The sequence below is a fragment of the Malus domestica genome, chromosome 07, assembly GCF_042453785.1.
Source record: "Malus domestica chromosome 07, GDT2T_hap1".
In the NCBI taxonomy this organism is placed as follows: domain Eukaryota; kingdom Viridiplantae; phylum Streptophyta; class Magnoliopsida; order Rosales; family Rosaceae; genus Malus; species Malus domestica.
Genome location: NC_091667.1, coordinates 9,785,543 through 9,799,646, shown reverse-complemented (window position 1 = coordinate 9,799,646; position 14,104 = coordinate 9,785,543). Strand labels below are relative to the sequence as shown.

General features: G+C 37.4%; 2 protein-coding genes and 1 long non-coding RNA gene across 3 annotated transcripts; 1 reads left to right on the top strand and 2 right to left on the bottom strand.

Moving 5' to 3' along the window:
* Window positions 1-366: 366 nt before the first annotated feature.
* On the bottom strand, window positions 367-2,264 carry LOC103445064 (large ribosomal subunit protein eL43). The gene is made up of 5 exons (XM_008384032.4): window positions 2,144-2,264; window positions 1,219-1,258; window positions 841-929; window positions 670-752; window positions 367-577 (listed from the first exon to the last, which is right to left on the bottom strand). Exons 1-5 carry the CDS (start codon window positions 2,144-2,146, stop codon window positions 514-516), a joined length of 279 nt encoding a protein of 92 aa, XP_008382254.1. The 5' UTR covers window positions 2,147-2,264; the 3' UTR covers window positions 367-513.
* Window positions 2,265-4,601: 2,337 nt separating this feature from the next.
* LOC103445063 (metacaspase-1-like) lies at window positions 4,602-8,291 on the top strand. The gene is made up of 5 exons (XM_008384031.4): window positions 4,602-5,127; window positions 6,588-6,918; window positions 7,467-7,587; window positions 7,676-7,936; window positions 8,040-8,291. The coding sequence occupies exons 1-5, from the start codon at window positions 4,749-4,751 to the stop codon at window positions 8,097-8,099; spliced, it is 1,152 nt and encodes a 383-aa protein (XP_008382253.1). The 5' UTR covers window positions 4,602-4,748; the 3' UTR covers window positions 8,100-8,291.
* Window positions 8,292-9,779: 1,488 nt separating this feature from the next.
* On the bottom strand, window positions 9,780-12,835 carry LOC139197549 (uncharacterized). The gene is made up of 2 exons (XR_011583026.1): window positions 12,552-12,835; window positions 9,780-10,204 (listed from the first exon to the last, which is right to left on the bottom strand). It is a non-coding gene; the product is annotated as an uncharacterized lncRNA (long non-coding RNA).
* Window positions 12,836-14,104: the final 1,269 nt, after the last annotated feature.

The following is a 14,104-nucleotide window of genomic DNA, read 5'->3' as shown; positions in this document are numbered from 1 at the left end:
AGACTAAAAACCAAGGAAACTAATAAACCTATAGATATAGAAAGAGACCCAAGGGGCGGGGCGGGTCCAGCCGGTTCGGGTACGGATTTTGTAAACTCAAAACGGATCTGATCCAGTCCCTTCAATTTTGGTTACTTAGGTTTTACAAAATTTATATCGAACACGAGACATACTCTTTAATTGACGGGTATTGTTGCGGGCATTGCACTTCGAGATCACTTGCACAAAGACCATCCATGAAAATTCATAAAGACGTCCATGGCAGTTTTGCTTAGCAAATCATAGAACAGGGTTCGAGGTGTGGATATCGTACCTACGAATTTGCTAATAAAAACATACCAATGCAATATCACCTGAAAACGTAACTAACCAAAACAAAGATCGTTTAACTCAGTAACCATTACTCCGCTTAGTCAAAACTAAAGCTCCGCATACAAGTACGTAACAAAACATAAATCAAACTTTTAAGAAAAGGATAGATGGTTTCGACGAAAACAAGAGAATAATGCAGCTCTAACTCTCGGTCTGCTCCCTCAGCCTTCGGATGGTGCTCCTAACGGTCACAGCACTAGCAGTACTGCAAAAGATAACAATTAAACACAATTATAATCTCAGTATAGAAAGTCAGAAAGACATGACAAACAGAGCCTATCAATAGAAGGTCCATACTTCAGTGTGTAGGCGCCTCCAGCTTTCACTTTGCCACAATCTTTGCAACCCCAAATTCCAACAGCCTTACGCTTCACCGCGTACTGCAACCAAGCATTTTTAGTACAAGGGTTGCATTTCTAAACCTAACTTTTCATAAGAAAACCAGACTTTAGATAGTAGGGTAAGTACCTTCCCACAGAACTCACAAAAGTACTTGCTGTGCTGAGAGACTTCCATCTTCTTGATTTGCTTCCTCAGACTAGCACCATATCGGGTGCCTGAACCCATACAAAATAAGTAATTCACCTTTATAACATAAACATGTAAAATATTGTAACCATTTGATCATGCCAACAACAAATCATCCCTGTTTACTAAATAGTTTCTAGAAATAGGACCCCACCAATTCAAAATCCAAAATTTTCTTTGTGAACCGTGTGATTGTGTTACACAATGATTATAAACATCGAAAAAATAATCATTAAACCGTTTCCCCATAATCCTTCATTTCACCACAAATTCAAAAAAATATATGGGCGAAGAAAAAAAAATGCAAAAGGCACATACCGTACTTCCCAACAATACCCGCCTTCTTGGTTCTCTTAGTCTGCAATACACACGAGGAAATCAAAGTGGAAAAGTGAGGCAACAAATTCAAGTTCATACTAGAATGATTTAGATAAAGAAAAAAAAATTACAAAACACAATGATAACACTAAAGTTGTGCCCTGCAAGTAATGAATTTCTTCGAAACCATAATAGAACACAAAGAACAAGGCACATAAAAGGGTTAACGCGACAACTCTTTTTAACTCCAAGTACCTACCTACAATGTTGTACGTAGGTAAACACTTGGAGCTCAAAAGAGTATGGCACCAACCATCTAACGAACTCTCTTGAACTAAAACACATACAATCAGCAATAACAATACACATAAAATGTAAAGGAATAACTTCCTTAAATTTGCCACAGTTCAACACAAAGAAACCCTTTTGACTCCAAGTCTCTACCTAGAATGGTGTACCCAGAAATCAACAAACAACGACTGCAAGGGGACCGACTATCTTACGAAATCTCTTGAACTAAAACACATACAATCAGCAATAACATTCGACAGAAATAATTAAAAATATTAATTTCCTTAAATTTCCCGCAGTTCAACACAAAGAAAACCCTTTTGACATTCACACTCCATAAGCCACAGATTATATCTACAACAAATTTTGGGGGAAAAAAATCATGTAAAACCCACCAGAATATTTAGACATTTCACACTTTTTACTGATTAATCTAACTCAATAGCTTTTTGGGTCTCTGTATCTTCCTGTCTTACAATTCCCATTTGAACCCAAAAATTAAAAAAAATGAAAGCAATATGAGATTTGAATACCAATTTGCAGATCTAATTTGCAGACGCACAAACTTATGCAATATATTTACGAAATAAATTTTCTGTAACACCAGAACTTTTGCAGGGTAAAGGAAACGTACCATTTTGGAAATGGGGACGGAGGAGCTAAAACCCTAGAAATCTCTGTCACTTCCAGCAGCCCGACGTCTACCCTCGTTCCTTTGGTTGGTTTTTATATATGGTGCCTCCCCCAGCGTGCGTTAGGGCTTTTTATTTGTCTTGGGCCTTTTCCTTGGTGGTCCAGTTACAGTCCATTAGATAAATATGCTGAACTGCCGATTTAGTTTATAAATTTTTACCGAGTGAAATTAAGTCTTTAAGGGCCTATTCGATATCTTATTTGAAAAAAATTATCATTTGTTAAAACATTTCTTGAAAACAATTTTCTTTAAGACTCAAAAGTTGATTGGTTTGCCATTTAAAAGTTTTAAATCTTACAACTTAAACTAGACAAAAAGATCTAAAAAGAGGGGGTCGCAGGAGAGAGGTGGAAAGAAAGTAAGAGATGATTGAAGAAAAAAGAAAGAAAAGAGAGGATCGGACGAGATAAAGAGGAAGATGAGTGAGAGAAATAACATAGAGAATGAAGAGAGCGAATTTGAGGAGAGACGAAAAAGGTAAAAAAAAAAGGAGAGAGAAAGAATAAAAGAGAGAGAGAGATAGATTTGGAGTGAGAGGGGAGGAGGGAGAGAAAAGAAAAGAATAAGTTTAAGTTTAAAAACTCTAAAAACTCATTTTTTATGTATTTAGAGGATATACTATATTTTTGAGTTTGTCTTGAGTTCAATTTTTGAAAATAGTCATACCAAACAAGTTTTTAAGGCCTAAAACAAACTTGAAAATTGTTTTTTAAGTTTAAAAAGTTGGATTCAAGTAGAGTACCAAACATACCCTAAATTATTATTATTTAAATATAAGTCCCTAAACTCATTACAAACTCCTATTTCATCATTTCTGTTAGATTTCAAGCTTTTCAATCCTATTCCTTTTTAACTTAGGTCATGTGAATTAAGGATGACGCATTTGAAAGGTAAAATCGTCATGACATCGGTCATAAAACACAAATAGCACAAACACCCTTCTCCACATTTTTCCCGGTCAATTTTGCCCTATTTATGAAATTTGTAAAGCTCAATTTGCAACTTTTTAATGAAAAAAATTCGGTATAAACATTAAGGGCTTTCCATTTGGCCATCACAAAGCAAATTTCATGAAAATAAGTTCATACCATATTTTCTCTACTTTCAATCCAAATGTAAAGTCTAATTCCACATATCATGCCAATTGTTACAGCCCAAAAACCTCGCGTACAAGTCCAACTACATCTTGAAGCCCAATCGTTGTAAAAATGCCACAAGCCAAGCCTAAAGTAAAGTCCTAGGCAGTATTTACAAAACGGGTGTGATATCCACACACCTCATTTTACTTCTCACAAACTTTTTTAATTTTCGGCTGTCGGATCAGATGAATTGAAGAAGATCAACGGACAGAAATGATCAAGGGTGTGTGAGAAGTAAAATGAGGTGTGTGGATAACACACCCCTTTACAAAATCTGTCTTGCGGCGTGTGGAATATGTGGCGCGTGTTGTTTTTGTCTTAACTATTAAGTAAAGTTGGTTAAATGTTTTTGGTTAAATTTTAAAATTTTGAAATCCTTTTAATTAATTTCCTTTTTTTTATTAGTTTCTCTTAAAAATGCGAACTTAGTTGGCTGCTAGTTTTTTTATTTTATATTCTGATGTATTTACAATAAGGGTTAAGAGAAGGGAATTGTTATTGACACTTCAAAAATCTCATTCTACACTCTAAACTTTCTATATTTGGAAAGCAAAATGCACTTATGAGGAATGTAGAATGAGATTTTTGGAGTGCCAATAACACTTTCCTAAGAGAAATAAATAACATCAAACTTATTATTCTCTAGATTCGAACATAAGGTTTCACATACATACATATACATACATACATAACATAATATACATACATACATATATACATAACATAACATAACATACATACATAACATAACATACAATAGTAAAAGTTTGATTTTTACTATTTTAGTGTGTAAGCTTTCTACATGCATTAAAATAGATGTCGGGTTAGTATCATACCAGTAGTACAAAAAAAAAAGAAAAAGAAAAAAAAGGAGTTTCCCTCACCTCTCTTCTTCTATGTTTATTTTCCTTGTCCGACACACGTATAAAATGAATAAACAAAGTGATACATTAATTTCGTTACAATTCAATCTATGGCAAATGTTTCTCATTTTGCTTATTTATAACAATTTTTATTGTTATTAAAATTACAATTTGTAATTTTGTATACACGGTTGCTTCTTTTAATTATTTATTTTATTAAAAAGAATTCCCTACTTGTATCATTAAAGAAAGACCATTAAACAAAAAAAAAAAAAAACGAATTCCCTACTTGAATTCAATACGTGTATTTCCAGGCTTCTTTTGTTTTTCTTCCAGTTCGCGCGTAGGGAGCTTACACGCATCTCTCTCTCTCCATATATCCAATTTCGCAGTCTCCATCAATCCCAATCCAAACCCAGTTTCCCTCTCTCTCTCTCTCTCTCTCTCTCTCTCTCTCTCTCAACAATCACAGAAATCCATAGCTCCCACTTTTTCCCATTCTACCTCTGCCCTTTTCTCCAAATTCCAGTTTGACCCACCACCATGTATAATATGCTGGTGAATTGCTGCCACTGCCGCACCCCTCTCCAGCTGCCCCCCGGTGCCGATTCCATCCGCTGCGCAATCTGCCAGGGTGTCACTATAATTGCGGACTCACGTGGCCTCCATCAGCCTCCAGCCTCCCACGCGCCTCCACCTCCCGCTCCTTACTCTCACGCCCCGTCACCTCCCTCCCCCTACTGTCACGCGCCTCCAGGCCCTCCCCCCAACACGCACGGGCGGAAGAAGGCTGTGATCTGCGGGATCTCGTATAAGTACTCGAGACATGAGCTCAAGGGTTGCATCAATGATGCCAAGTGCATGCGGTATCTCCTCATCAACAAGTTCCAGTTTCCAGACGATTGCATTGTCATGCTCACCGGTATACATATATGCATGCATGCATGCAATTTGATTTTGCATAAGATAACATGTTGTGTGTAATTCTGAATATTTGCTCTTGGTGTGCATGTATATGTTCTGTTTTTGTTGGGCGCAAATTTTGCGATGTGATTTGGTTTGGTTTCTGGTGATATGATTTGAATTAGCATGTTCTGAAGATGCCCTAGTGAAAAAGACTTTTGATTTGATATTTTGGACGATAAAGGTTGCGACTTCGGGGTAGGATTTGTGAGAAAAAAAAAGAAGGTTTGGATGAGAAATGCAGCTGAATATTCTTAGTTGGTGACGGTTTTGAATCGGAAAATGGATTGTTTCCTATGTGTTTGGATAGTTTTTGTGAGAAGGTTCGGATGAGAAAAGAACAGCTGAGAATCTTACGATGAAGTAAAAGTTTTAGATAGGAGAGAAGGGAAGATATGAGTGATGTTAAAGGAGTGGATTTAATCATTGATGATAAAAGGAAAAATGACCCAAGATTTTTTGAACTACTAGGTATTGAATTTGCAATGTGTGTTTTATCTTTGGTAATTAATTATCAAGATTGTCAATGGCTAATCTGGGTAAAGGGAGGGGTCATGAGTATTACGGTGACCCGTGGTTGTTAGTCTAGCCCCGTCTATCTGAATGATAGATCTCAGCTCAGGAAATGAGAAGTAGGCAAATCCTATTGGTAGTCACCTATGACTCTTGATTTTCTTCCACGAACAATAAAAGACATTACTTATCAGGAAAACAATAAATTATCTGGTAATGTAGGATTGAACAGTGCATCTCCCAACTACACTAGCTGAACAAGACAGTTACCAACAATTAGCTCAACGTAAGGAATGCTGTCAGGGAACTTGGGCAACGAATTGTTGTGCTTGATTTGATTGTTTGATCCTCAATGCGCTTATTATATATCAGACTTATGGAGCTTGTGTGGCTTTCATACTGAGACTTTACAGTCCATAGGAACCTTAGGTCAAGAACCGTAGATACGTACATGGAGAACATTTACTGCGTTAGCACTTGCAGGATCATTTTATATCAGAGCTTGCAGGATACTATTGCAACTTCCGGATTGTTGTCATTAAGTTGCACAAAAATCACTCATTCTTGTAGCTTTACCCTGATCATCATTGGTGGTTTCTTTCTTGATAACCTTTGCCCCCTTGATATCTATTGAAGCTTCTCCCCTTTTTGAGGTTAACCAAATGACAAAGCAAATGTTTATGTTGGGATTGAACTGCTAATAGTTTTGAAGGATTAGTTTTATTGCAATTTCCTTTTCCAAAGTTTTTGTCCTTTCAATGTTCTATAAACATTCAAGTACGGAGTCATTTGCCCTTCTTTCAGATGCTGTCATTCACCTTCTGAACCCTTTCGTGAGTTGTATCTCAATTTCTTGTTTTTAATAATACACGTAGTGTTAAATTGTACTCATTTTCTGAACTGCAGAAGAAGAAACTCACCCTTCCAAGATTCCGAACAGATACAACATTAGAATGGCATTACATTGGCTTGTACAAGGCTGTCAACCAGGAGACTCCCTCCTGTTTCATTACTCTGGTCATGGTTCACAGCAGAGGAATTATAATGGTGATGAAATTGATGGTTTTGATGAAACCCTTTGTCCCCTTGACTTCGAAACTCAGGGTATGATTGTTGATGATGAGATAAATGCAGCAATTGTAAGGCCCCTTCCACCCGGGGTTAAGCTTCATGCAATAATTGATGCTTGTCATAGTGGCACCGTGCTAGATTTGCCCTTCCTTTGCAGAATGGACAGGTTAGTTTTCAGTAATTTTGATCCTGATATGTAGATTAACATTTGTCAGGTATGCATGTGTATCATCTCATTAGTAACTGGAACCATATGAAAAATCAACAATTGCCATTTCTGAACATTATACTTTTGGTGGGATGGACTTCCATCTAGTAATCATGCTAGACCTGCCGAAAAATGGCCAGTTCAGAGGGTGGACACTTAGGCATTTGCCTTGTGGCCCTTTCGAGCAAAGACTTCAAACTATTTAAAAGAAATGGGGAACCAAATCCTTAAAAAAGTCTTTTCTTTAAGTTCCTGCTGTTATAGTTTGAGTCCATGAATTTGCCAGTTTCCATATGCTAAAGGCAGAACTTTCACTATTGTTCCGTTATCTGAACTTATGCATGGATGATCTTATAATGTCCAGTTAAACATGGTGTTTATGAGTATTGTCATCATTCTCGAATTCTATTGTGTTCTTCCCCTGATTTTCAATGTGTCTACCTACTTGATTACTCCTCATCTAAAATAGGATTTCTTATGATAGATAATTTCGCTTCTTGATTTAGGGGCGGACGATATGTATGGGAGGATCATCGCCCTCCATCAGGCATGTGGAAAGGATCAGGCGGTGGAGAAGTCATTTCCTTCAGTGGTTGTGATGATGATCAAACGTCTGCTGATACATCAGTAAGTTTGGGGGAAAAAATAGAGTTGGTAAAACTATAGTTTAAACTCCTACTAGAACATTATCTGATCTAATGCTTTACGGGCACAGGCTCTATCGAAGATCACATCAACAGGTGCTATGACCTTCTGCTTCATCCAAGCAATCGAGCGTGGACAAGCGAGTACCTATGGAAGCATACTCAATTCTATGCGCTCTACCATTCGAAGTACGGGTACGGGTGGTGGTGGTGGTGGTGGCGGCAGATTAACATCTCTCCTTGGTGGTGGTGGCGGCGGCGGCGGTGGTGCTGTGACATCCCTAGTCAGCATGCTTCTGACAGGAGGCAGTGCTACTGGCGGGCTAAAACAGGTATTGTCTCGCGCAATATTTATTAGGTTTTCAAGTTAAATGCTGGTTTATAGTCATACGATACTAACAGCCTGATGCGTCGCTTTGCTTTGCTTTGTGGCAGGAACCGCAACTAACTGCCTGCGAGCCATTTGATGTGTATACTAAACCTTTCTCCCTATGATTCTTTTCTGTCTACGTGCAGATTAACATATATACATATATATATTGCGAAAAGAAAAGGTAATTTAGGTCTAGATTCTGGAGGGAGGATACAAATCCTTTGATGAGTAATAAATAGATGAACACATTTTTTTATTGTTGTGGTGAAACAATGGCAATTGTAAATTGTGAATTTGTGTCCGTTTACTTGTTACCGTTCTCTTCTTAACAGGTTAGTATGTAAGCAAAATCTTGTATTGTGTTTTTGGCTAATCACTTTAGAACCTTGTTTTGCATTAGATTGTAGAAACAATTACACTCCGATTCTACGAGAATTTGGTTTCTTGAAGAAAAAGAAAAGAACACTAGTGTTAATGTGTTGGGCAGTGTTACTGCAAATCTCCTTAGTTGAACATTTTACCAGAATTTATAAGTCTTTGTTGCAGTAGTGTTGGGCAAATCTCCTTGGTTGAACTTTATATGATCCTTGGAGTTTTCGGCATTTTTGTTTATTAAAGTTTTGTTGTTCTCTTAGCTGAGTCCAAAACTGTAAAGAATAAAAATGAAAGAAATTAAGCACTATTTTTTATTTTTATTGTTTAAATTTTGTCAAAGAAAGAAATTGAGCACTTAATTTGCTGCTACGTGCAAGAGAAAACATTGCTTTTGTTAGAGGAATATCACACATATAATGCAAGACATTGAATCTACTTGTTACCAAACATGCTTCCCTCGTCCTCCAAGCAAATCAGCACTTCTGCAATATTACCTCTCGCTCTCTTCGAGCACTTCTAGTGTAGCAAGGCCTCTTTGGAAAATAGGCAACTCAATCTTTTTAAATGCGCAGTAACTGTCTAAGTGCATCTCCACTCATAAGCTAAATAACCTAAACAATACGTATTAAAATAATATTAATTTTTATTTTATAAAATAATGAAAGATAACTAACTTTATTATTAATTTCGGATAATAATAAAAGATTGGTAGAAAGTATTTGAAATATTGAAATGTAGTGTAAAAGTGAAAGGACATGGTTAGGTATTTATAAAAAAAAAGGAGGCAAATTTTAGCAATGGTCCTTCAACTTTATTTTCATGACCATTAGTTCCTTAACTCGTCAAAATGTGTAGCTATGGTCTTTTTCACTAACACTGTCAATGGTTCTATTAAAATCAGTCACATGCGAGGCATATGAGACTAACTGTAGGGGCAATTAAGGAAACATACTATTTCCCTTGGGTTGGAGTCGATTGAACGTAGCAAAGGGGGTTGGATAGGGTTTTGCTAGGAGGGTTATGTGAGTTGTTTGAGTGCTCTGTCACGCCCCGATCCCGACATACGTCCAGGATCAACACATGACGTCACCAAATACCCGTATCTCAACCTACCCCGCCTCCGAGATATGTACATAGCATAATTCAAGATCCAAATCTCATAGAAATTTTTGTATATTTTATGGCTGCATCTAACCTCCTCGTTAGACTGCCTACGTACCCTCAATAGGGATCAAGCCATTTATAGTTTATTGTTTCACTACAATCGAATATCCATCACATAAAACGTTTTGTCCCAACAATATACCACAATGCATATTATGCGATATATCAAAGAACAATGACGAAACACAACATATTTTCTAGCCATATTTATCAACAAGTCTAATCATAACAAATACAATGACATCCAACATAACAATCCCACATGACGATTAACATTTCCACTTCATCCATCACATAAATCATCATGTTTCACATATCACCGCAAATCATAGTATGCAACATCTCAAAGAACGGTCAACGAAGCACAATGTTATTATCTAGCCACATTGGTCAACAAGTCTAATCATAATGGCAACAATCACAACCAACATCATTCATAATCACATCAATCAATATCACATATCATAGACCGAAATGAAGGGCTAGAGCGACACAGTTTGGCCGAAAACTACATTTCTGGAAAGGGAATTTTGGACCATCCAACATAATCAAAGCACCAAAGGGGACTCCGGACCATCACTCAACGGAATCGCGGAGTAGAAGGGATTCCGGACCATCATTCAACGATCCAAGCAGAACTTAGTTCTGGACCACTCAACAGAACCGAACGGAAGTCCAAGAAGCATAACTACGGCTCAAAGGAACAAGACATGATTCAAGTTAGTCAATTCACGAAGACTAAACGAAACGAAACAATATCGAGCAACAAATCCCTATCACAATGGGTTATCGGTCTATTACCAGACCTCACATCACCCAAGCAATTCAATAAGCATTTCAATCACATGTCACAACCATTTCCAATACACAAGTCAAATCACATTTCACTACATCATACCAATCACTATGTTTCCAACATTATATCTCAATCTATAGCTTGTAACATATCAAGGAATCACGAAGCACAATATTAATATTTAATTACGTTAATCAATCAGTGAGATAGCATATCATTTCACGAATTTAATTAAAGAACTCTACATAATTCCCTACTTGGGTTATGAATAATAACATGGTAATTCTAATTTGTATTCACAAGATCCATTGTGGGTAATTCCCATTCACTCGAATCTAGGGTTCTAGACTAATCTTATGGGAATTAGCGAAAGTAAGGATTTCGGACCACTCAACGGAATCCAACAACATCGGGTTCCAGACCGCTCAACGGAACCAAAATATCAAGCGGTTTCTCACAATCTACTCAGACCTGTTATAGGTAAAATCAATGCCTACATCATGGAAATGGTGCACTGGCCAAACGGAACTCAGATAAGCTGCGGAGCTCGGGTGAGTGACAATAATTCAAGTATGAGATATTCAATAAAAACATACCATCGATCACAATCTATAAACATCAAGTATAGAATCATGCTTTATGGAATCATAATCAAGTCATTGAAAACTCCGTAGGAGTCACCCAACATCCATTCAACCAACCAAAATTCCCAAAAACCATCGTTCATAAGTGCATTAAAAACTAGGGTTAGAGGGACGCGGTTCGGCCGAAGCCTACATAAGTAACCAAATAGGAAGTGGCCCCCCCCAATGCGAATTAACCAAGCAAAGTCACTCTTACAACTGTTAGAAAGTGATCACCCAATGAGGATTTACCAAGCATGATCGCTCTTAAGCATACATGGCCATAAAGATCGCCCAACGTTGATTAACCAAGCGCGATCCATATATAGTAAGGTCCCCCAATGCGGATTAACCAAGCATGACCTCTAGTGACCCCCCCAATGCGGATATACCAAGCAGGACCATCAATGTATAACTACTACATGGAGTAGTAAGATCAACACACAACCCACGTACCCTTATCTCATCCGTTATGATTTACATCGTAATCACTTACACTATCAACTTCTCATGACCACTATCTTATCATACAAGCATAAAAGTTCTACATAAACTTCTCATAAGATTTTGGGTTCACATCGTCATAAAAACAAAGGAAAACTAATGAAAAGGGTTTGAAAACTTTGAGTTTTAATGATAAGGACAAAATAAAGGGTAAAGTGAATAGTACCAAGATTGACTTTTTAGTGTAAAAATGTGGTTTTTCGTTAAAGTGAACATTACCGGGTGTTTTTCGTTAAAGTTCCCTAAAAACAATCATATACATCATACTAATCATACATATCTAACCACATTTCATAAACGTTTCCAAGCTACAGTCGATTCACAATTAATAAACATAGATCGATGCTAAAAAAAATAAAGATAACAATTCAATAGAAAGTACATTTAATAAACAAGTATAACTCAATATGGTGCCGCTAATACATATATCGAGACACGTCAACTGGAAACGACACGTCATCGTGATGAACCAACTAAGCTCCATCAACAACAAACTAGAGATAAGCGACACCCTAGAGTAGAGCACGTTGACTAGAACATCAACAGTCGATAAGGTAGGTCCATTAAGGTCAACAACCTAAGGTTATTCAATCCGGAAGATCCGCACATCGGATTTTCGATCTGTAAGTTCTCAAAGGTCCAACAACTGACAACTAGGGTGTTCACAAAATTGTACAACGAACCAACGATCGGATTGTCATCAATCACACAAATAAGTGATGGTCCAATTTGATCACCACACCAAACAATTGAATTTCGGGAAACCGAGTTAGACATAGGTTTACAGGATCACTAAAAGGTATTTGGTACTTAGACAACACTCGTGGACGATCCCACGCACCGCCACACGCGGGTTAGTTAAGGTGGAGGGTTTAGAAACCCCAAATTTTCAACATTAACTAAATAAGCTCAAATTTACGTGGTAGTTAGAGCTCAGCAAGAGAAACACTTTTCACAACTAGGCCAATGACAAATTCTAACCGGAAACCGACCAAAATCACCGGTGAAAACCGGATTTCTAAGGTTCTACACACCCAACTCTAAAATGAATACGAAAGCACAAACTAAGCATACCAACTTGAAGATTATGAAGAGGAGATGAAGTTTCATACCTCACTTGAAGGAAATGGTTGCCGGAATCGCCGGAAAATGACAAAACCGCCGGAAAACCCACGGGACTTTGCTGCCTCGAACTGGAAAAATGGATAATAAAATGGAAAATCTAACATACAGAGTTGTAGGGCTCGTCAAGAGCTTTCCATAGACACCAAGATCACCCAAAACGGAGATCGGATGAAGGAGATACAAGCGGATCAAGTTTGTGGTTTTATGGGTCGAAAACGCCCCAAAACGGGTCAAAAAAATCAGACCCCTTTTTTTTTTTTTCCTTCAGAAAACTCCCTTCTTTCTAATTGATCCCTCCCTCTTTTATTAAACTCCCTTAACTTTTAACCCACATGTGAGAATTACATAATTCCACAATTTATAGTTCACAACTTCAAATGTTCGTAACTATACCGTTATAACTCGAACTCGCAAACAGCTTTCGCCTATGCCCTCGTGGCTTCGAGACATATTCGAAAATGTTACTTGTGATCTCAAAAGATCAACGAATTTTTGATAATTACCTTCCAAACTTCAAACTTCGTAATTAATTTAATTAAAATCTAAATCCAAATAAATTAATATAATTTCTCAAAAATAATATAAAATCTCAATAATACAAATATGTAGATTATAATAGTGAAATCCAGGAATGGAATTTCACATGCTCAATCGTCAATCCCTCCAAAACTGATAATACTCGGTGCACTTGGGTTTGCAATCGGAAATTTGGATGTTTTAAGGTTCGATTTCGTGGGTTAGTTTAGCAGAGGATGATGGAGTTGTCAGATGTCATGATATTGCCAACGATGGAATTACGTTCCTCCGCATCTTGTCTTCTTGGTACTATTGTAACACATCCATGCTTTTCCTCCAAGCCTTTTTCCTCATTGGCAGTGGCTTCCAAATTATTCATGTTGCTCTCGGGTTCAGTGAACTGCCTTCTCTTCCATGTGTTCTCCTTTATACCAATGCAATAAAGCCTTCTCCCTTCTCCTCTATACTAGTGCAGTAAAGCTCTTCCACACCACATCGTCCATAACTGCTTCAAAACTGAGTTTCGGAGGTTGTTTTCCTTCATTAAAAGCTTATTACTGCAATACATGGTGGGAATTTGAGAATTGGGCGTGGAGGAAGTTTCAATTGGGGGATGGTATCGACTTCAACCTGGGAAATAATATGTTTCCTTAATTGCCCTTACAGTCAGTCTCATGTGCCACGCACATGACTGAATTTAACGGATTTATTGACGGTGTTAAGGAAAATGATCATAGCTACACATTTTGAAGAATTGAGGAACCAATGGTCATGAAAATAAAGTTGAAGGACCATTGCTACAATTTCCCCTAAAAAAAATTATAATTTTTTATATTTTTAATTAGTTTTTATTTTATTTTATAATTTTCTAATAGTTTGAATATTTTAGATTGTGGTTAACGTCTTGCCTTGCGTCACATAGGCAGGGTGCTGGGCTAGGCAATTGTTGTCTGGCTTCTCCATCGGGCATCCCTTGAGCCCAAATGCCCGAGCGGGTTGGAGCGTTTTGGGGAGGGGGAGGGAG

Bases quoted from the DNA above. Each gene is read 5' to 3' on its own strand.
- LOC103445064 (XM_008384032.4), bottom strand. The intron at 930-1,218 runs GTATGTGCCTTT...GTATGGGTTCAG, and splicing joins GGGTATTGTTGGGAAGTACG to GCACCCGATATGGTGCTAGT. The intron at 578-669 runs GTATGGACCTTC...TATCTTTTGCAG, and splicing joins GGAGGCGCCTACACACTGAA to TACTGCTAGTGCTGTGACCG.
- LOC103445063 (XM_008384031.4), top strand. From the start codon at position 4,749: ATGTATAATATGCTGGTGAATTGCTGCCACTGCCGCACCCCTCTCCAG. The intron at 5,128-6,587 runs GTATACATATAT...TCTGAACTGCAG, and splicing joins TTGCATTGTCATGCTCACCG to AAGAAGAAACTCACCCTTCC. The intron at 7,937-8,039 runs GTATTGTCTCGC...GCTTTGTGGCAG, and splicing joins CTACTGGCGGGCTAAAACAG to GAACCGCAACTAACTGCCTG.